The sequence below is a fragment of the Conger conger genome, chromosome 14 (genome assembly GCF_963514075.1).
Source record: "Conger conger chromosome 14, fConCon1.1, whole genome shotgun sequence".
NCBI lineage: Eukaryota > Metazoa > Chordata > Actinopteri > Anguilliformes > Congridae > Conger > Conger conger.
The window spans coordinates 2,533,128-2,555,553 of NC_083773.1; the positions used below are offsets into that span (position 1 = coordinate 2,533,128).

The 22,426-nt window shown below is 39.3% G+C and overlaps 1 protein-coding gene and 2 long non-coding RNA genes across 25 annotated transcripts in view; 1 reads left to right on the forward strand and 2 right to left on the reverse strand.

Moving 5' to 3' along the window:
* LOC133109589 (uncharacterized) overlaps nucleotides 1-19,947 on the forward strand; it is a 187,890-nt gene extending 167,943 nt beyond the window's left edge. For 3 of the 21 annotated variants that reach the window (XR_009704752.1, XR_009704757.1, XR_009704739.1), the window contains one exon: nucleotides 1-19,946. This is a non-coding gene — a long non-coding RNA (uncharacterized LOC133109589). The other 18 variants (XR_009704741.1, XR_009704743.1, XR_009704751.1 and 15 more) reach the window with 16 other exon arrangements.
* On the reverse strand, nucleotides 3,312-15,830 carry LOC133109559 (myosin heavy chain, fast skeletal muscle). Of its 2 annotated transcripts, XM_061218927.1 has the most exons (39): nucleotides 15,612-15,830; nucleotides 14,983-15,126; nucleotides 14,733-14,889; nucleotides 14,282-14,309; nucleotides 13,928-14,039; nucleotides 13,748-13,840; nucleotides 13,584-13,647; nucleotides 13,397-13,495; nucleotides 13,209-13,312; nucleotides 12,945-13,083; nucleotides 12,279-12,397; nucleotides 11,933-12,082; nucleotides 11,630-11,800; nucleotides 11,239-11,545; nucleotides 10,914-10,981; nucleotides 10,642-10,729; nucleotides 10,338-10,455; nucleotides 10,061-10,184; nucleotides 9,555-9,691; nucleotides 9,066-9,321; nucleotides 8,731-8,973; nucleotides 8,464-8,640; nucleotides 8,165-8,310; nucleotides 7,993-8,083; nucleotides 7,514-7,903; nucleotides 7,298-7,424; nucleotides 7,096-7,214; nucleotides 6,753-6,949; nucleotides 6,480-6,663; nucleotides 6,201-6,366; nucleotides 5,937-6,061; nucleotides 5,372-5,680; nucleotides 5,087-5,290; nucleotides 4,875-5,000; nucleotides 4,474-4,644; nucleotides 4,148-4,252; nucleotides 3,964-4,059; nucleotides 3,571-3,702; nucleotides 3,312-3,436 (listed from the first exon to the last, which is right to left on the reverse strand). In XM_061218927.1, exons 1-39 carry the CDS (start codon nucleotides 15,816-15,818, stop codon nucleotides 3,416-3,418), a joined length of 5,814 nt encoding a protein of 1,937 aa, XP_061074911.1. In that variant the 5' UTR covers nucleotides 15,819-15,830; the 3' UTR covers nucleotides 3,312-3,415. The 2 variants fall into 2 exon arrangements, with proteins under 2 accessions (XP_061074911.1, XP_061074910.1); XM_061218926.1 differs by having other exon boundaries at nucleotides 3,312-3,702.
* The window catches only part of LOC133109590 (uncharacterized), a 13,666-nt gene continuing 10,310 nt past the window's right edge, over nucleotides 19,071-22,426 (reverse strand). For both annotated transcript variants that reach the window (XR_009704761.1, XR_009704762.1), the window contains exon 3: nucleotides 19,071-20,585. This is a non-coding gene — a long non-coding RNA (uncharacterized LOC133109590). The remainder of the gene's footprint in view (nucleotides 20,586-22,426) is intronic.

The window sequence follows — 22,426 nt, forward strand, 5'->3', positions numbered from 1 at the left end:
GATGAAGTGTCATTAGGAGGAGGGAGGGGTGCCATTTAAAGTATCAACAATCAGGTAAGTACAACTTGTTACTGCAATAGAAAGTGAGTGAAGGGATTCAAAGTATAGCCTCCACTGAACTTTTCTAGAGTGCAGCACAACAATTTAGGAATGTGAGTGCACTGAAAACCATAGCTATTGGTTTTTCATTTGAAATTGTGTCTGGTTTGTACCCTGGTGTAAAGTCCAGCTATAATCAGCTTAAAATACCAGCTACTCGCTGTTTCAAAACATACCTTGAGCTGGTCTAACTGGTCAACCAGCTACCAGCTGATTCAAGACCTAGCTTGAGCTGTTGAGCAAGGTAGTAGTCTTTGACCTACATTTTTAAACAGGTAGTCATTTTGTAACCATTTTGGTGTACCATTTATAGTGCTACTGCCATAGACCACAAGCAGCGCACATATGGCAATACACTTGCTATGATCTGGAACTGATTAAGTGAAGCAAATTCTCCAAAGTATTTAGCTTTTCCCATTGGGCTGTTTGGATTGCTGACTTTAATACACTATACTGTGACAGTCTGGTTTTACTGTAGGTCATGATAAAATGTGTTTATCAAATCAATCAATGGAAACTTTGAATGCATTCCCATACTGCAACTGGATTGATTTCTGAGTTAATTAATGGTAGCAACAATAAAATAGAAGTGATGATGCTCACAGAATGCCACCATCTGTAGTAGTTCTCCCTTATTAAAGCTCATCACAGTGTTGGAATTCATATTTCTGATAGTGATGGGTGTCATTTATTTCATAGAACAAAACACCCATTACTATCTCGACCATGAATGTCAAAGTTAATGTAAATTAAGCCTGCCTCTTGTAGGCCTTTGCATCGAGCTGCAGCTTGTCCACCAGGTCCTGCAGTCTGTGGACGTTCTTCTTGTCCTCCTCAGTCTGCAGAGGGTAAAGCAGGTTCAGAAGAGGTAGCATGCCTGGCTGTTTTCTCGTCCACTGTTTTATGTAGAGGTTGAAAACCTTTACCTGTTGGATGAACTCTGACTCTCCTGTCCAAGCTTGTCCACCAGGTCCTGCAGTCTGTGGACGTTCTTCTTGTCCTCCTCATTTACCTTAACCACTACACTACAGGCCGCCCTAGCATACTGTATGGGCCATCACCAGCTTCCCCTGTATTACCTACTTTATCTGGATTAAATGTCTTTAACTTTGAGAGAGCTCAGTCATTTCTGAGCTACGCCTTCAGAAAGATGATATAGTACTGGCAAAAAACTTAATGCATATGATGCCTGACAGGCTCATAAATCAAATAAATGTGATACTTGACATCCTTGAAAGATGTACTTGTGAGTAAATACAAATATAGTTGCTTACTCAACTAGCAGAACATTCCTGTTAATCAAATGCTGCCAGTTTAATGGTGGAGCAGCTTTTTAATCTCCATTAATATTCAATGGCTCTGCTCTTCAACCTCATTCTCCTTTTGTTTAGAAGTGCTAGAACAATATCAGATTTTATAATGGTGGCTTGGGGTTTGTAGTTGCAAAGTTGTTGATATAATTCATCATTTATTATCTATTGACTATGCTGCAGACAATTCTCGTCTTAGCATACAGCATTACTTTCCATCTGACACCATTCCCAAGGCATTTAGCCAACAAATGGAGAATTTTGGTACAATATTTTTTGTTATTATAGGACAGTACTACTCTATGGGAAAGATGATATATTACCAAAAATGTTCAGTGAAAAAGGTGAATTTGATATTTGTTTCATTACAGAGATGAAATGCTAATATAACTGATTGGTGTAATCAGAACATTTAAGCACTGTGATGTTTATTGAGAATAAGTCATTAGGCAAAATTAAGCGACTTTCTGCTATTTAGATGGGTGGGTTGAGTGTTTTTTTTTTTTTTTGTGTTGATGTTGGTATTATGTCAGAATTTATCACTCGTGCATAATCTGCAGTATTGGATTCTACAGTAAAGCCCAGCTCCCTATCCCTTATAGTACACTGTGCCCTTTTTCCACTAACTCCTCTATGGCACTCTTTGAGCTGTTCCAATTGGAAAATCGGTGATGACACATACAATAATTTGGATTTCTCTGCAGATAGATCAGTCAGTAGGTCCTTTCTTTTGGTCATCCAAAAAGATGCCATTGTAGGCTAGCTGAAAACAAGCTATCTGGTGATTGAAAATGTCAGGAGCTCAGTTAAAGAAAGACGTTAAAAACGTTCAATCTGCCAGGCACAGATGTATAGGCCAGTTGCAGCTGCTGAGGTGAAAATTGAGGTGGCAGAAAAAAACAACAACTTCCCCTTAAGCTGACTAGTTGTCTCAACCCGTTTTCATCATTTTCAGCAATTCATTCACTACATATTCAATAACATCAGAGATATAGGCAGTTGCTCTTAATTCGACTATTAGGCAAGTGATAAAATGACTTTCATTTGTACTGCAATGGGACAATATACTCCAGATAGGCTAACCTGCATGTCTTTTTACTGTGGGAGGAAACCAGAGAACCCACACAGAGAAGTGACTTGTACACACTCACCAAGCACTTTATTAGGTATTTATTGGACTTATTATTATTTTTTACTAATTGGTCTTCTGCTGCTGTAGCCTATCCACTTTCAGGTTTGATGCGTTTTGTGTTCAGAGATGCTCTTCTGCATACCACTGTTGTAATGTGTGGTTATTTGTGTTGCGGTCAGCTTCCGGTCAGCTTTGACCAGTCTGGCCCTTCTCCTCAGACCTCTCTCATTAACAAAGTGTTTCTGTCTGCAGAACTGCTGCTCACTGGATTTCTTTTTGGGGTTTTTTTGCACCATTCTTTGCAAGACTAGTGTGCATGGAAATCCCAGCAGTTTCTGAGATACTCAAACCACCCTGTCTGCCACCAACAATCATTCCACGGTCAAAGTAATTTTTTCCCCATTCTGATGGTTGATGTGAACAGTATATGAAGCTCCTGACCCATATCTACATGATTGTATGCACTGCACTGCTGCCACACAATTGGCTGGTAAGATAATCACATGAATAAGTAGGTGCAATAAAGTATTCCTAATAAAGTGCTCGGTGAGTGTATATGTTATATATTTAATTATCCTTCAAGTATGCTGAAGTATGTAATTACTGTGCTGATTATGTTATCCTGTATATTCAACCAGGCAATAATATACGCCTGAGGCTTATGCTATGAATTCCACTGCAGTGTGATGGCATGACATCTGATAAAAGAAAAATAATTTTGTAAAAAAAATAAAAAAAGGTGAAAATAAGAATACCACACAAGTACTGTATAAGGCGAGCTACCTTTATTGACTGACGGCTTACATGACAACATTTTGCAAGAAGTTCATATTGTATGAGAGCTTGTTACTCCGTCTCATCTAGGTTGCCTCCCTTATTCTGCGGTTTCTTTCCCCTAAAATGAAATTGAATATTAAAAACCCATTATCCTCTCATCATATACACTCTGTAAATTGAGAGTGGTATTCATATGCAGTAACTCATTTAAATAAATTGTAACCCCAAATTGTAACCCCAGTGGTAACCTACCTTGCCAGCGTCACGGCTCTTGGCTCTCAGCTTGTTGACCTGGGACTCAGCGATGTCGGCACGCTCCACAGCTTCTTCCATCTCGTGCTGCACCTTCCTGTACCTGGACAGGTGGGTGTTGGCTTGTTCCTCCTGTGAGTGAGCAAGAGAATATATTTCAGAGTTAGCGATTGCATTGAATTGAATGTAGACATTGAATTAATCAATTATGATACTGTTTATCGTAACTAATTATGCAGTTGTCAGAGCTATCCTCCAAAGAATGAAGAGAATAAAGGTTCTCCTGCGACTGTAATTGCCATATTCAAATTATATTTTCGACACCTATTAATTACTTAACAATGCATTATAGCATTTAGTACATTAGTCTTCGGTATGGAGCATTTGACTTACGGATTCCTCAGCCTGCCTCTTGTAGGACTTCACTTTGAGCTGCAGTTTGTCCACCAGGTCCTGCAGTCTGTGGACGTTCTTCTTGTCCTCCTCAGTCTGCAGAGGGTAAAGCAGGTTCAGAAGAGGTAGCATGCCTAGCTGTAGTTTAGTCCACTGTTTTGGGTTAAGATGTATGAAACCTTACCTGGTAGGTGAGCTCCTTGACTCTCCTCTCATATTTACGGACACCTTTGACGGCATCGGCTCCACGTCTCTGTTCAGCCTCAACTTCACCTTCCAGCTCGCGCACCTTGAATAGAAAATTGACCATTTTTATACGGTGCAGATGTGGACAGGACCCCGAAAATACGGGTGCTTCTTCATGAAACCTGCATGACCCAATTGTATCGTTATTTTCTGTGTTTGTTATCGGTACTGAAACACCTACTTAATTGAGAATATAATTTTATAAAAAACTAATAAATTAAATTTTACAAATGAGCACTGATTTGGCTGATTGATGTAAATTACCCTGGATTCCAGTTTCTGGAGCTGTTTCTTTCCGCCCTTCATGGCCAGATTCTCAGCCTCATCCAGACGGTGCTGCAGGTCCTTGACAGTGACCTCCAGGTTCTTCTTCATCCTCTCCAGATGAGCGCTGGTGTCCTGCTCCTTCTTCAGCTCCTCTGCCATCATGGCAGCCTGCAGTTTCAGACAGTTTTCTGCTTTCATGCAAGTTTTTATATAAACAATTATTTTCTGAGGGCAAGACTGATGGTACAGTATTTACAGCACAGGCCCCACGTGGAACACAGCTAATTTATTGTTATGCAAAGGGCTGTACCTCTGCTGGTCTGATAAAAATCAAGCTGTATGATTTACAGAAGAGGCAAAAGTAAGCTTTACACATTTCTGGTATGAGCATCACTCACATCTGTGATGGCCTTCTTGGCTTTCTCCTCAGCATTTCTTGCTTCCTGGATGGTGTCATCAACTTCACCTTGAACCTGGACAAGGTCAGCTTCCAGCTTCTTCTTGGTGTTCATAAGGCTGGTATTCTGGACAAAATGGAATATTTTTAGGTTGGCATGTCATTATGTTGTAATTCTCCCTAAAATAATAAAGGAATGCCTTATTGACTCACTTGGGAGTGCAGCAGTCCCACGCGCTCGCTTGCATCGACCAGCTCCTGCTCGGCCACTTTGCGGCCCCTCTCTGTCTGTTCCAGGGCAGCCCTCAGTTCTTCAATCTCAGCCAGCATCAGGTTGTTCCTGCGCTCCACCATGGCAACCTGTTCCTTCATGTCCTCCTGTCCTCTGATCGCATCATCAAGGTGCAGTTGGGCATCCTGACAGAGAGATTAATTAAGTTAATTGTGTATGAAAGCCTGAACATGTTGGAGCTGAGCACAGGTATTTTAGAAACATACCTTGAGCTGTCCTTGGACATTCCTCAGTTGCTTCTGGGCTTCAGCTGCCTGGCGGTTGGCATGGCTCAGCTGAATCTCCATCTCATTGAGGTCTCCCTCCATCTTCTTCTTGACTCTCAGAGCATCATTCCTGCTCCTCACCTCAGCATCAAGGGTGGTCTGCATAGACTCAATCACCCTCTGGCTGTTCCTCTTGATCTGTTCCATCTCCTCATCCTTCTCCGCTAACTTCCTGTCAATTTCACCCTTGACCTGATTGAGCTCCAGCTGTATCCTGAGAATCTTGGACTCCTCATGCTCCAGCGTTCCCTGTAAAATTGTGAGGAAAAAATATATTTTGCAGCAAAGATGGAAAACATTTTGTCTTCTTGAAGTAATTGAGAAAATGTACCATATTTGTAGGACTTCACAGGTTGCAGATAAGCAAATTACTTTTATTATGTTCATAAAACTCATTGCCAAATATGAAATAATTATTATCTATTATAAAGGGTTTAAAAGAAATAAATAACAAAATCATTGCATTACCTGAAAAGTGTCAAGTGGGTGAAAGGTGTGTGATTACCTCTGCCTCTTCTAAGGCTGTCTGGATTTCTGCTTTCTCACTCTCCACAGTCTTCTTTGCCTTCTCCAGCTCATGAACGGTCTTTCCAGTCTCTCCGATTTGCTCAGTCAGGTCGGAAATCTCCTCTGTAATGACGATGATAAACAATGTAATAATTGTTGTAGCTGTGGTTATTGCATGTATCTGTCAAGGTTGTGTTGAGTATGTTATTTCCAAAGCCTCATGAATGTTGTTATAATAATAGATTATTACAAGTGCACATACGCTGCAGATTCTTGTTCTCTCTCTTCAGTGTCTCCAGTTGGTCCAGAGCCTCTTCATAGGAGTTCTTCATCTTGAAGAGCTCAGTGCTAAGAGAACGGGCCTCTTTCAGTGCTCCCTCCAACTCGGCCTGACCTTCCTCAAACTTCTGTTTCCATTCGGCCAGAACCTGAATGAAAGACAAAACGCAGCCATTAATACCACTTCCAGCTGGCCTTCATTTTAAGCCTGATAGTGACATACAACACAGTTGTTAATGAGCCCAGCTTTGATTAGATTTACCTTATCGAAGTTCCTCTGTTTCTTGTCAAGGTTGGCAGCCAGGGCATTTGCTCTCTCCACATCAATCATGAGATCCTCCACTTCACCCTGCAGCCTCTGCTTGGTCTTCTCCAGAGAGGCACACTTGGAGTTGACAGCCTCAATGGACTCTTCTGCCTCCTGCAGACGCTGTGCAAGCTTCTTCCTGTAAAGAGTGGCATTTCATTTGGTTTGCAAGACTCTTTCTGATTGTGTGATATGCAGTGGTTCTATAATATAAAACTGTTTAGTTACTTGGCCTCCTCCAGCTCCTCAGTGCGCTGGATGGCATCAGTCTCATATTTGGATCTCCACTGAGCCACCTCACTGTTGGCCTTGGACATTCCACGCTGCAGCTCAGCCTTGGCCTCCTGCTCCTCCTCATACTGCTCCCTCAGCATGTCACAGTCATGGCGGGCTGACTGCAAACCGTGGGCCAGGGCGTTCTTGGCCTTAAAGTCAAAGCAAAGGTTAGAATGAATGAATAGATGTATTAGAGAATGCTGTGGAATTAAGAGTACAGTTCATGTTTATGCCTTCCAGGCCCTTGTTGGTTAATTAAGCTGTGAAATACTGTTATGTTTGATCAATCTGTTACCTTGACCTCCTCTTCAATGTGCCTCTTGAGCTCCTCAATCTGCTGTGTGTAGGCTTGTTTGCTTCTTGTCAGCTGGGAAACAAGAGCTTCCTTCTCCTCTAACTGGCGACTCAATTCACCTGAGTAAACCAAAGTATTGTGAATCTCCATCATATTTTTATTTCACATTTTGAAATCAAAAATCTATATTTGATATATGTACCATTTTCAGTATGAAGTCTTGCTTTGTGTGCGCTTGTGTCATTCAGCTGGCGTAAATGCTCATCACTCTTGGTTTTCAGTTCACTCAGTTGATCTTCAAGGGTACGGCACATTTTCTCAAGGTTGCCCTGTTAGAAAAAAGTTTCTTTAGAACCCATCATGTTTGGTGAAAGAAACCAGACACGTCTGAAGTTATGTGCGTAGACCTTCTCTTTACCTTTGATTTAGCAACAGACTCCATGTTACTGGAGAGGTCATCAATCTCCATTTTGTATTCACTCTTCTCCTTCTCCAGTTTCTGCTTGACGCGCTGAAGATTGTCGATTTGTTCTCCCAGCTCTGCCACGCTGTCGGCCTGCTTCTTGCGGAGGGCGGCAGCGGTGGCTTCATGTTGCAGGGTGGACTCTTCAAGATCACGGCGCAGCTTCTGGAACTCAGCTTCACGCTTCTTGTTCATCTCAATCTGAGCAGATGTGGCACCACCTGCTTCTTCTAGCCTCTCACTGATCTCCTCAAGTTCCCTGGAGAGATCAGCCCTCTGCTTCTCAACCTTGGCCCGAGCAGCACGCTCAGCCTCGATTTCTTCCTCCAACTCCTCAATACGAGCCTGTGGCACACAATAGAAAAACGGTTTAGGATATACATGGAACTTTTTTCAAGTGCAATACATGGAAATTGGAGGCTTTGACAGAGTACCTGGAGTTCTTTAATCTTTTTCTGAAGCTGAGCACCCAAAGTTTGTTCATCCTCAATCTTGCTGAGAAGCTGGCTCGTCTCAAAGTCCTTCCTGTGGAGAGAACACCATGAAAAAATAAGAATCTTTATCATTACATTTTCAGTCTTTGTATTGATTTGAATCCTCCCTTACTTCTTGATCTTTTCATCTGACTGCTGCTTGTCATTCTCCAGATCCATTATGGATTCCTGCGCCAGTTTCAGATCACCTTCAAGCTTTCTCTTGGCTCTCTCAAGGTCCATGCGAAGCTTCTTCTCCTGTTCCAGAGATCCTTCCAGCTATTGTAGGGAATACAGGTAAAAGAAATCTGTTAAAAGCCATAGGCATTATACATAATCTTCTTCTAGCCACTATATAATATTTTGGTTCTGATTTTGGCTTCTGTTCCCAAGGTTTTACCTTTTGGTCAAGAGCCCTCATGTTTTACTCACATCATCCACTTGCTGCTCAAGCTTGGTCTTTGCTTTGGTCAGAGTGTTGACTTTGTCCTCCTCTGCCTGGAGATCATCCAGGGTCTGCTGGTGTGCCTCTTGGAGGGCCTTCTTCTCTTTTGTCAACTTGGCAATAGTCTCATCCTGAGAGGCCATCTCTTCAGTCAGGTTCTTCACCTAAAGGGATTCATGTCACAGCATGTTAGGGAGATGTCACATCCCTGCAAAAACACAAACACACAAGCACTATATTGATGAAGTGTGAACCTTGTTTTCTGTGGCATGTTTCTCCTTCTCCACTTTGGCCAAGGTGAGCTCTAAGTCATCAATGTCTTTCTTCAGCTCAGAGCATTCATCCTCCAGTTTCCTCTTCTTGGCCGTGAGCTCAGCATTGCTTTCCTCCTCATCCTCCAGTCTCTCATTTGTCTCTTTGAGTTTTGCTTCAAACTGGATCTTCGCTTTGATGAGTCCCTCACATCTTTCCTCAGCATCAGCAAGGCCCTCACTTTCCTTGAATAAATTCAACGTTTCATTAAATTCTTAAGCAGGAAGCAATTTGTGATAACTGTTATGACAATAGGTGAATTACATGGCCAACTTACAGATGCGACAGCCAACTGCAGGTCATTCTTTTCCTGCAGCAGAGAGACCATTTTCTCCTCAAGCTCCTTCTTCTTGGCTAATGCCTTTGCCAGATCCTCTTTGCACTTAGTGAACTCTTCCTTCATGTTGGACATCTCCTTCTCAGCTTCAGCACTCTTGAGAAGTGGCTTGATCTTGAAGTAGAGCTTCATCCATGGCCAGTGTTTCACATTCATGAATGAGCGGATGTTGTATTGGATGGAGTAAATGGACTCTCTGTGTAAAACATGGTCAAAGTATTTCAGAAAAATACTGCAGAATTGTTTACTTGAAATCAAGTAATTGTTTGATAATTTATGCAAATAACAAATAGCTAATTGAATGCAGATACTGTTATGTTTCAATATTAACAGAAAGTCATGTAGTAGTACACACAAATATAAGAAAAGTATTTTTACATGATGAACCCCCTGAAATGGGTTCAATGTTTTCTGCACCATAACATGTACCTCCTTTCCATCATTTTGACGAACTCTCTTCTCATGAGGTAGCCACGGCAGAGGGCCTGAGTCATGGTCACCAGCGTTGCCAGTTTCTCATCACGCATCTCCTCCAGGGTACCCAGCAGGCCAGCTTTGAAGAACACCTGGAGGAAATCATGTAAATATTCAGTGAATAATAAGGCATAACGTACATCATATGATGAAGGAACAAGCTCATAAATTAACAGTATATACTATGTGTGTGTGTGTATGTGTGTGTGTGTGAGATATAAACTACAACTTGCCATGCATATTCAAGAATGTATAACACCACAGGGTGTACTGTATATGCTCAGGCATGGAGCAGTTGTTTTCTCTCATACCATCGCAAGGACAAGACTGAAACTATTATGCCTAACTCCCACTGCCACTTTTACTATATATAATTCCTCTGGTAAGGATCAATTACATTTTAAGCTTAAGAACTCATTATCATTTACAGAAATGCAATTCAGGCCCTTCAATTATCTTACCTTGGTGTGGCCAAACTTGTACTGAGTGTGGTCCACATCAATGGACCCCAGGAGCTTCTCAGAAGCTTTCTTGTTGTCAATGAACTGTCCCTCAGGGATGACACTGGCATTCAATACCTTGTATCTAAAAGAAAATACTGCCATTTTTAACTGGAGACATTGCTATGAAGTGTGCTTGATTGATAGTCAGTCATGGATTATTGTGGACAATAACTACATTACATTATAGCAACACTGTGGTCTATATACTCATGTATTAAAGAGGTGCATAAGATACCTCTGCTTGAAGTCACCATAGATGATTCTGCTGGGGAAGCCCTTTCTGCAGATTCTGATGCCTTCCAGCACACCATTACACCTCAGCTGGTGGATAACCAAGAAGTTCTCCATCAGACCTAGAAAACAAGAAAATATGTTTATAATTCATAAATCGTCATAATATATACAATAATAATGTAAATGCAAGATACTGTGTCTAACAACACTACAGTGTAGTTACTGCTACAGGGATTTCTACTATTCTGTTTCTTGGATTCCTTTTTGACAAGTTGAGCTTATGGGGCCTTAAGTACAGTCCTTACCAGGTGTCTTTGATTCATTAGGAATCAAGCAACGCACAAAGTGAGGATGTGTGCTCCTCAGGTTGGTCATCAGCTTGCCCAAGTTCTCCTGTGAGAGGGGAGGAGGCAAAATATAGAAATGGGAAGCTGTACAACGCTTTGTTACATTAATTCAATCAATCTACTATGTAAACATCACATGTACACATTATGGTAATATTACACAGACACAGAGATATCACTGCCAACTATTCTTGGATAACAGTATAGTTTCACTTGCATTCCTCCCTTACCCTGAAGAGAGCAGACACAGTCTGGAAGGAGCCACCCTTCTTCTTGCCAGCCTTTTTGCCCTTTGTATCTGTTTGTACATGACAAATGAAACAGTTGGTTTTAATACTATTTTGAAGAAAAATCAAGAAAAGTTCAGAAAAATAACTTTTAGTTACCTGCTTGGAAACAGTTTTTCATAAGGAACTATGATTTTTATTTTCGCATTTCCTATGAAATTGAGTGACTTTGCCATTTTTTGAGAGATTTATTCTGATCAACCTTTTTTTTTAGATTGTGATTTAAAAATGAAGACTATTTTAGTCAAATCAATCAGCACAGCCATACCATCAGATCCTGCGTGGGTTGCATACAGGAGACACAGCAGTTTGACTGAAGACTTCTGGTACAGCTGGACCACAGAGTCGTTCAGAGGGTCCTTGTTCTTGTCCAGCCAGCCGCTGATGTTGTAGTCCACAGTGCCAGCATAGTGCACCAGGGAGAAGTGGGCCTCAGCCTTTCCTTTGGCAGGTTTGGGCTTCTGGAACGCGTTGTTTTTGCCCAGATGTTGGTCATAGAGCTTGCTCTTGAAGGTTGTGTCAGAAGCCTTGGGGAACATGCACTCCTCTTCAAGGATGGAGAAGATGCCCATTGGCTGGTGAAGGCAGAATTATTTCCATGAGGAGACATTAGGGGTAATGTTGTTGGACATGTTGATAATGAAGGGCATCTTACATACCTTCTCAATAAGCTCAATGCAGGCAGCCAAGTCCATACCGAAATCAATGAACTCCCAATCAATTCCCTCTTTCTTGTACTCTTCTTGTTCCAGCACAAACATGTGGTGGTTGAAAAACTGTTGCAGTTTCTCATTGGTGAAGTTGATACACAGCTGCTCCAAGCTGTTGAACTACATTTTTCAGACAAGAGACTAAATATTAATAAAAATGGACTGGATTCAAACAGAAACAGGTAAATGTTCCAAGTATATATGTTTAAAAAAAAAAAGAGACAATAATAATTATTGGGAAGATTATCTTACGTCAAAGATTTCAAATCCAGCAATATCCAGGACACCAATGAAGAACTGTCTTGGCTGCTTTGTGTCCAACATCTCATTGATACGGATGACCATCCACAAGAACATTTTCTCATAGACAGATTTGCACAGAGCAGAAACAGAATTGTTGACCTAAAGACAAATAGGAGAAATATGAATAAAATATATTACAAATATATTCCTAATATAAGTATAGTTACATACATTTCTTTTGAACAACTGAATGGTTCATATCAATACACATATTACTGTCGATTTGTCATTGTGACATGAAACTTTGACATACGGTACCTTACTGTGAGCAGCAATTAAAATTGCCTAACATTACCTGTGGAACAGTCTGCCCCTTGGTCACAAACTCATTTCCGACCTTCACTCTGGGGTAGCACAGAGCTTTCAGCACATCAGCTGAGTTCAGGCCCATGAGGTAAGCAATCTTATCAGCCACTGAAATTAAAAGAAAATATTCATTTTTCATTGATTGTTATTTTAGTTGTACACATGCAGCAGTATGTATATTGCATTCACAAATATGAAGATTTTTCATACTAAAACAAACGAAACTGTCCGCAATACAGTCACCTCTGCAGTATGCCTGCGATGCCCATGAGATTTGAAATATGGTGTTATTTGTGCTATAGGTTTGTTGGAATGTGGTAATATCGCACCCAATAAACCGTTTTGCAACATTGCAACATTATGCAACATGGAGAGTAATAACAATGTTAAATTTGAATGAGGATTGAAAATCTGGTCATTTGGAATTAGCAAAACCTCTTGAGCTAATTCAGTTATTGTGAAAAAATATCACTACTGCGTTGGAAATTGATTGTATTGGAAATGCCCAAAGTTAGCGAATGTGCTCCATTAAATTAGACTGATAATTGTGGCTAGGAATTCGCACTCATTCTTTGTGATAGTGGTCTCTGTGTCATTGGATTATTTCTGAAGGGCTGTGACCTTAAAACATCTACTATTTCAGTCTAAAAGTTACCCTCAGTGCCATCAGGTTCAGCCTGCTCCTCGCGCTGTTTTTGCTTAAACTTCATGTTCCCGTGATGCAAACAAGCACCAGTCAGCTTGTAGATGCCCAACTTCTCATCAGCATTGAAGCCCAAGATATCAATGGCAGTCTATGAATCAACAAAAAAGTTTCATGAGCTAATATAAAATACCCAACTACATATACATTTTACAGTTTAAATACTCCAGTGTCCATTATATACTTTTTTCAGAAGAATCCCCCCCAACAACTTACATCTGTGGCAATGAACTCCTCCACGTCATTAATACTTTTGACAGTGATTTCACCTTGGCTGATCATGGGGTAATCATATGGGTTGGTGGTAATGAGAAGACCCTCTGTAATAAACAAGAATCAGTTATACTGAAAATTGCAAGTGTTATTCACAGAATTAATCTGTTGCAGAATGACAGATTTCACACCTAGCAGTTCAGGTTTGTGGCCTGTCATAAGCTGGTAGAAGATGTGGTAGCTGCGCTCAGCTGACAGCTGGAATGTTACTCTTGACTTTTCCAGCAAATCTGTGGGAAGAAAATTGCATTTTCATAAAAAGGTTTTTACAGTAGAATCCCTTGCTAAATTGATACAGTGTGTCAGGTAGAGACTTACAGGTTTCAATATCAGCAGAAGACAGTTTTCCTGTTGTCCCAAAGTGGATTCTGATGAACTTTCCCTGAAAAATTAACAAAATGAAATTTTGGGATTAAATACCGCATTATTTCAGCACTGTTAATGTAAGGAAGTTTGAACTTTAAATATATCTTCAAACTTACAAAACGGGAGGAGTTGTCATTCCTCACGGTCTTGGCATTACCATAAGCCTCCAGCAGGGGGTTTGCTGCAATGATTTGATCCTCCAGTGATCCCTACAGGAGACACCAGACACTTCAGAAATGTGCTACAACAGTTAATGTTCCCAAGATATTTGCACATTTCTAGAGACTCCCTCTGACCTGCATTTTGCTAGCAGATTGCTCAGCTTTCTTTCCTCCAGCCACTGCAACTGTCGCAAAGTACTGGATGACACGTTTTGTGTTCACAGTCTTCCCTGCACCGGATTCTCCACTGTGGGTGAAAACAGAAGGCATAATGCATATTACCACACAGTGCTTTAAACATACGGAGGCTATACTCTGGACTGTACATGCTATTTGCCTCAAAGCAGCAGTAACACATTGAGATGAAATTATAATTAAAATATATCTAGAATTTACATTTTATTAGAAATCCTCTTAAATGTCATGTTTACATTACAGATGAAGCATTTGTTTCAGCCATTTTTCATTTAAAAAAGGTTTGATACGTACGTAATCAGGACTGACTGGTTCTCACGATCTGCAAGAAAAAAAATAAAAAATTTACCTCAGGGAATGAAAGGAAGGGCATGCACATAAAATCCTAAAATTACTAATTCATTTACTGGCCTGAAGCAGACCTTCAATGATAATAATAATTTGTTATTTAGCTGTTTATTAGATTACATTTATTAGTTAATGCAAGATGTATTCGTTAATTAGACTAAGCAGGGGACAATCTCCCCTGGAGCAATGCAGGGTTAAGGGCATTGCTGAACAGCTATGGCCTAACAGCTGCGCGGATCATATCGTGGCTACACCGGGGTTTCCTCCACTGTTCTGGGTCCCTGTCATGTACCTTAGCCACGAGGCTATAGGCTGCCGCCAATTTAACCTTATTCTGTTGAGTTCATCGTAGTATTATAATATGTTGCTCAAACAACCCTCCTACATAAGTACGTACCAGTGAGCATGAACTGATAGGCATTGTCAGAGATGGAGAAGATGTGGGGTGGGGCCTCAATTCTCTTTTTGCCTCTATATGCTGACACAACAACAGCATCGTACACTGGGAGCCACTTGTAGGGATTCACAGTGACGCAGAACAGCCCAGAGTAGGTCTGAAACAGTGACAGTAGATACATTATGTGCAGGAACACATTCATGTCTTTGCATTTTGTAAATGTATTAAAGGGTTTTATAGGAAAACTCACGTAGATCATCCATGCTGCATAGCGCTCTTTGAGGTTATACAGCACACAGGGCTCATTGAGGTGGGTCATCATGGCCATGTCCTCAATCTTGTCGTATTTGGGAGGATTCATTGGGTGGATGTCATCCTCCTTGACTGTTATTTTCTGTGAAATACAGTAACCACAGCAATGTTTAAGTTCCTGGTACAAAATGACTTCCAGCCATTTATTCTTATTCTTATATATTTTATCGTAGCAGTACATTGGAATTACAGACTAATATATCAAATGGGGGGCTCTGAATACAGAAGAAGCATGCACAATTACACCCCTTCAAAGCCTATTTATTTAATTGCTGATGCAAAAGTGCAGTTAATCTGTCAAAAAACCAAAAAAAAAAACATTTAGCAAAGGAGTATGTCAATTGCTAGATACAGTACTGCAACAATTATTGTCAACAGTCATTTGGGGGCAAATGGGGATATCAAAACACAGTTTGCCTTCAAAGCTGAACAATACAGGCCACTAAAAAGAGCAGAGTCAGCTGTGACCAATAGAAGGCACACAGGTGCCCCTTGACCCTTTCAAAGTCATAAAATATTATTATTATATAACCACTAATAACAATTAGTATTATTAGCTGCACGTACTTGATGCCCTTCCAGAGTTTCAACGGTGGCTTTGCCCCCCTCTCTGCTAACGAGTTTCCCCTTGAGGTACATCTCCTTGGGCTCAGCCACAAAGTAGGCTGTTTTAGCATCAAAGGGTGTGTTCTGGGCCTCAATTCTCTCCTTCTCAGGCTTCCGGAGGAAAACGGATGCTGGCCCGAAGGCCGACATCTCTGCATCCGTACTCATGATGGCACTTCACTGATGAAGAAAGTAAAAAGCGATTAGCAATCATATTAAAAAAAAAAAACAGTACTGGTGATCATATTCTTGCATGTCGATGTTTCTACCATCGGTTTTAAAAGTTCAGCTCTTACACTGACACAAAAAAAAAAATGAAATAGAATTATGCACACTTGAAATTCAGATATTTTTAAACACCAATGTGACAACACTGGAGCCTTTGAAAATAGCTTGAAAGATTTTAACAGTAATGTTTAACATTTCAATAAAAATATTCTAAATGAATTTCAACTTAGTTTCATTATTCATGGTAGATTCATATTTATAAAAAGAATAATAATAATAATAATAATAATAATAATAATAATAATAATTGAAATATCCGTGATCATTTTCCAAATCGAAATAAAAAAACAATTGCTCAGCAATAGAAAATTACCAAGGAAATAGGTGCCAGTAGTACACAAACACAAAAAGCCTTCATGTTAAGTCAGATGTACATGATGACCGTGTGTTTTATCTCCCGACAGGTTTCACTCTATACAGCTTCTGAAAGTATGTTGTACATGCCACAATCTGTATTTACCTCTTTTGATGCCAAGAAAGACAGATTGTTGACAATGATCTTCGGTGCTGAAAAGTAAAAATAAAGAAAAAAATAAATGCGCGCCTGCGTACTCTCCCTACATCGCCACAACCTGCGTGTTTTCATTATGTCTTTGGCAAAAAGCTTTGACCCACGTCCTCTTCCCATCCTCCACCATTACACCTTCTCACCAACATCCGCCCCAGTCATTATTACAAGATTCATACTTGAATTGACTATAGACCTCAGTTACCTAGAATTATATGACTAGTTTTTCAGCACAGTAAGCACAATTTATGTATTATTTTGAGTTTAGTAAAGACCTGTGGAAACATGTTAAGTCATTATGTGTCAACGTTCAGCCTGGATACTGAGTGTGAGAACATGTAATTATGTGTTACTGTATGTGATATGTTGAGTCTGAGAATATATGGGTGCTGAGTTTCCTGACAGAACCTGCTTTTTTGCACAAGTGCTGACTTTCTCATTGCAATTCTCTGGATACAAAATAAAACTTTGCCTACTTTCCAACAAGATCAGAACCACTTTTCACCAATTTGTACAGAAGTGTGTGATTGATAATGTGGAATGGAAATTAAGACACCTGGGAAAGTCTTGACACTACTGAATTTACCTTCCATTGTTGCTATGTAACTAGCTACGTGGCATTACACATTTAACATTACAAAAAGAATGTTCCATTCACATATCTTCAGAGCTTAGTAACTTTATGTCTGATTAAATAACACCTCTTTGGCCTTCCAATGAAACTCACTCACCTGTACTGGGTGCCAGTCAGTCCCTTGGAGAGTTAGAGCTGCATCTTTTATAGAGAGACTTGCCTTCATTCAGCAGAACTAGCAACTCTGTATATGGTCATGCCTAATGTCTTCAGCAGCATCGTGTGCCTCTAGCATCAGCAATGTTCATTTTTATAGTTAAGTCACAGATAATTTAAGCAGTAAATGACACATGGCGTTGATTATAAAAACAAAACAAAACACTGTTATAAAAAGCTAAAATACTTCATACCATGGAGCAACAAGAAACCCTTAGTGAAGAAAACCTCATTTCAGTTGGGTAGGGAAATGGAATGTTATGGATAAAATATTTATGTGTAGGCAGTTTTATGATCTGAGAATTAATTTTCAATGTTCGGTTTTCTGAGGTGACACACTTTGAGACAATTATATGGTCACAAATTTAGATCCCTGTTTTTAATGTGTTCTGATGCTGAACATGAGCCCAGCTTAGTGGTGAAGCGATTGCCAAATGTCACCGGTATACTGTTGCAGATCTTCTGCAAGTCTTACATATTTACAAATCCTTGAGTGTAATTACATCTCAGTGCAGCTAAGCTGATTTCAGAATGTTGAACATACACACCCAAAATAAGATACTTTCCACTGAGACAAATTAATGTATTATTATTTATTTGTGAGTAGCGGGTAAAATAAAAGTTTTTTTACTGTTTGTTTTAGGGGGAAATATAGTATATCCACAATTAAATACATGAAATTTATTTTCCTTGCCCCTTTTTTCTTTTATATTATTGTATGAAAATTACAGAACAATTGTTGTCTGAGGCTAGTGGCTGCTTACTGCTCGAGTAAAGCAGAGTCATATAGCTGAAAAGGGTGGATTTTGCAGAACTGCCAGAAGAAATTTGGAGAACAGACTACCTGTAATTGCAGTAATTGTAATTGGATATTTTAAGCTGAATGTATAGGAAAGTGGATGCTAAAATGAACATTTATAGAATGTGATAGAAAGTGGTTCTACTGTGGAACAATGAGCATTACCAGTACTGGCCTAATTAAGAAACTTTTATTTTTATTTTTTATTTATTATTATTTTGTCTTTTTTTTTTTTCTTATACAGAAGCAGGGTACATGCTGGCATGGCTGTGGACACCCATTAATATATTAATAAAATAAAAATAAATGGAAATGAAACACACCATGTCTATCATGGATTTTAAATTGGTTTTTGATGTTTTGAAGTGGCTCTAAAAATGAGATGTTGTTAAAAGTCTCACTTCTCACAATGGTTAATTGCTTATACAATTTCAGTATACAATATGTTATGCTTGTACTGTTTCAGTTTCATGATTCAAGGTAAAATGTGTGAACATTATAATTAGCATCACTAAGCATTGCCTTTAATGGTGTCTGATGGTTTGTTCCAGTGATGGTTTATGCATCATTGTAAACAAACACAGTATCTTGATATGTACATTTGTAACATATTTCTCTGAAAACTTTCATTGGAAGTTTATCAATAATTAAGTACAAAACATGAAACTGTGACGAATTCTGTTATATGGATTTCTTGCCTCCAATTGCTTATGAACATTATTGAAATAGCCTCCATTATCCCGACAGAAACTCTATTTTTCTTCATTGTTACAGATGACTGAAGGACCAGTTTCGTTGAATCTGAAAATCTATGAAACTAAGTGTAAGTAGAGCCATACTGTGTACTTTATTTCTCTATATTTGATGACATTGTACACTGCTTTGTTGTATTATTAATCATATTAATAAATGTGTACTCATGCGATCAATACACATTCATAAATGAAAAACATAAGTTTTCCACATACAGTGGGCAACATAATTACTGGCACCTTTGCAAAAAAAAAAGAATAATTAATAAACAACAGATTTACTCTCATGTTTCAATGTTTTATTGAGTAATGTCTTTTTTTTTGCTGCCAAAATGATTGTGGTTTATTGTGATTTGATGTTCCAAGACCACTTTCAGTCCAGAAACAGCTCCAGTTTGCCTCTACATGCACACAATTACATACTAACTCAAGAGAAATTAAAATGTGACATATTGTCTGAACAAGAACAAAAAGATATTGTTTAGTTCTTAAGCCTGAACAAACAAACTGATGTTACATAATTATTTGTCAATTAATGTCCAGACCCATTCCCAAATCAAATTAAGTAAAATACCAAGAGGTCCACAAACATACATACAGTACCAGAAATGTCAACAGACAGCAATCATCTACTGGCAGTGCTTTAACATGTAAGAGATGTGTGCTGTTGAATTGGCAGTAGTGGACAGGCCATTTAAATTCCAACAAGCATGTAAGAATGTGGGCTCATATATTTAGTATATACTGTACTGTGCAAAAGTCTTAGGCACCTGTATAACATTCTGTACAGATAAGATTCTTTCAAAAATAATTCTTATTAAAATAATAAGTTCCTAAATAAATGTACTATACATTTTACATTACATTTTAGTAATTTGGCAGAATAGTTAAAAACTGAATCAAATATTTTTTGTGACCACCCTTTGGCATTAAAACTGCATCACTTCTCTGAGATGGCCAACGCTGTCCTGCAGTTCTATAAGACAATCAGCAGGGAGGTTGTACCAAGCATGTTGGAGAACTTGCCACAGTTCTTCTGCAGACTTTGGTTGGCTCCTTGCTTCTGATCTCAGACAGCCTTGATCAAGTTTTTTTGTAAAAAGTAGTCAATTGCTTACAGTAATATATTACTTTTTAAATTAAATACAAAAATGGCTCTGTAAAATTAAATCTTTTGGATAATGAATACTTGGAAATCTCAAATGTGTTCACTAACACAAAAACATATATATAATAAAGTATAGGGTGCCTAAGACTTCTGCACAGTACTGTACATACAGTACCAGCAATGTCAGCAGACAGTATTTCACATCTACTGGCAGTGCTTTAACATGTAAGAGATGTGTGCTGTTGAATTGGAAGTAGTGGACAGGCCATTTAAATTCCAACAAGCATGTAAGAATGTGGGCTCATATATTTAGTATATATATGACAACTGATACCTTATCCACAGCAGTATGTTACAGCGAACACAATTATAGCTTGCTCAGTTATGCTCTCAGTACTTGCTGCTGGTATAGTGTGGAGTATTCAAAAAAGGACTATTAAGGTATGTTAATGTAAAGTAATTGCTGCCATAATTCCCGTTTTAGTTCTGTACTCTAGCGAGTTCATGATACAATGACAATGGGGTTGAAGTTTACTTCTTTTTTTTTTCACTTTTTCTGCTCTTTCAGGCACTTTTTTAGCAAACTGTAATCTCGCCCTTCCATTCTTCGGGCTTATCAGTGGTTTGCATCTTGTAGTGTACCCTCTGTAGTCCTGCTGGTGTAGTCTTCTACGTATGGTAGTCTTCTACCTGCAAACAGGAGAGCTTTTTACCTACGATGAAATTTGGTGGAGGATCAGTGATTATTTGGGGCTGTTTTAATTCCAGAGGTCCAGGGGTACTGATTAAAATCAATGGTATAATGGATTCCACCAAGTAACGGGGCAATTTTGGCTGGCTGCCCCAATCACAAGGCTGAGACTCAGCTGTGGGTAGACTTCCCAGCATGAGAATAACCCAAAGCATATTTCAAAATCCACACATAAATGATTATTTGACAAGCAATGTTCTGCAATGGCCATCTCAGGCACCGGACCTCAATCCAATTGAAAATCTGCGGGCTGAACTGAAGAGGGTACTTGATAAGCGCAAACCCTAGAATGTGAAGGATCTTCTGAGGATCTGCATGCAGCTGGTCCAAAATTCCTCCAAATGTGTTCCTTAACTTTGTCAAGCATGACAGGAAAATACTCTGTGCTGTTATCCTTGCCAGAAGCAGATGCACCAAGTACTACACCAGTAATTGGCAATAATTCTGGAACCTTGATTTTGGTTAAATCAATTCTTTATTACATGAATGTTTGATTTTGGTTGGTTCCATCAAAGCATTAATAAAGTCCAGTATTTTACACATTAGTTTCTCAGTAATCATATTGTTTATTTGGGGTGCCAATAATTCTGGAGCCCAATGTCAGAAATTTTGGATCTTGTGATTTTCAAGCACAAGAATCTCTAGAGCAGGGGTCACTAACCTTTTTGAAACTGAGAGCTACTTCATGGGTACCGAGTCATACTAAGGGCTACCAGTTTGTTTTGTCACACGCACAATACTGACCTTTGAACTAGAGTAGGTCAGAGTTCACCTAAACTTATCTAAACTTCATGTATAATAAACATATTTTTAAGATATTGTCATTTTTAAATCTATATAAATGCAAGTGTGATTAAAAAAAAATAGCAACAGAATAAAATAAAATTTTAGATGCAGCTCACTAGTGAGTTGTGCTATTTTTAGAACAGGCCTGCGGGCGACTCATGTGGTCCTTGGGGGCGACCTGGTGCCCGCGGGCACCGTGTTGGTGACCCCTGCTCTAGAGTGTACAGAGAATGGTGTGGGGGGTGATGGGACCCTGTGTAAGCGGCAGTTCTGTGGGGAAGAATGCGTCGTTAACGAGAGGGGTCAGAGGATAATGGCCAGACTGGTTCACGTTGACAGGAGGGCGACAATAACTCAAACAGGCATTACAACAGCGGAATGCAGAAGAGTATGTCTCAACACACCTCAAACCTGGAAGTGGATGGACCACAGCAGCAGAAGACAAATAAGTCAAATATCTGCAGTAATAAAGTGCTCACTAAGTGTATATACTATATATACACTCAGTGAGCACAGTATTAGGTATTTATTAGGCTTTTTTTTTAAGGCTCATTAAGTCTTTTGCTACTGTGGCTGGGACTGAAAGAGCTGATCCTGGGATAACATTCTTTTATTAGGAAAAAAACCTTTTTATTTCGGTACTATATACAGTGAGCTCAGTGAGCTAATTTCAACAAGACTTTTTTTTATTGATTTGGCTCTGTGACTCTGGTTTCATCATCATCATCATCATTTAAATGTTACATTAACATTCTTGATTTTGTTGTTCAAGATTTTCAAGGTGTGAGTGATCCCCAATATATGTTTTTTTATGATAACGCTTATACAGCAAGTGTGCTTTGTATACTATCAGTAGGCAAACGTGTTTACGTTGAACCTTCTTTGTTCTTTGCCTTCTGAGCTTTCAGGTAATCATTCATTCTCTGTCGCATACACACATAATGCTGACTACTAAAAGAGTGGTCGCACAAGGAACTCAAAGCACTTTCCAAAT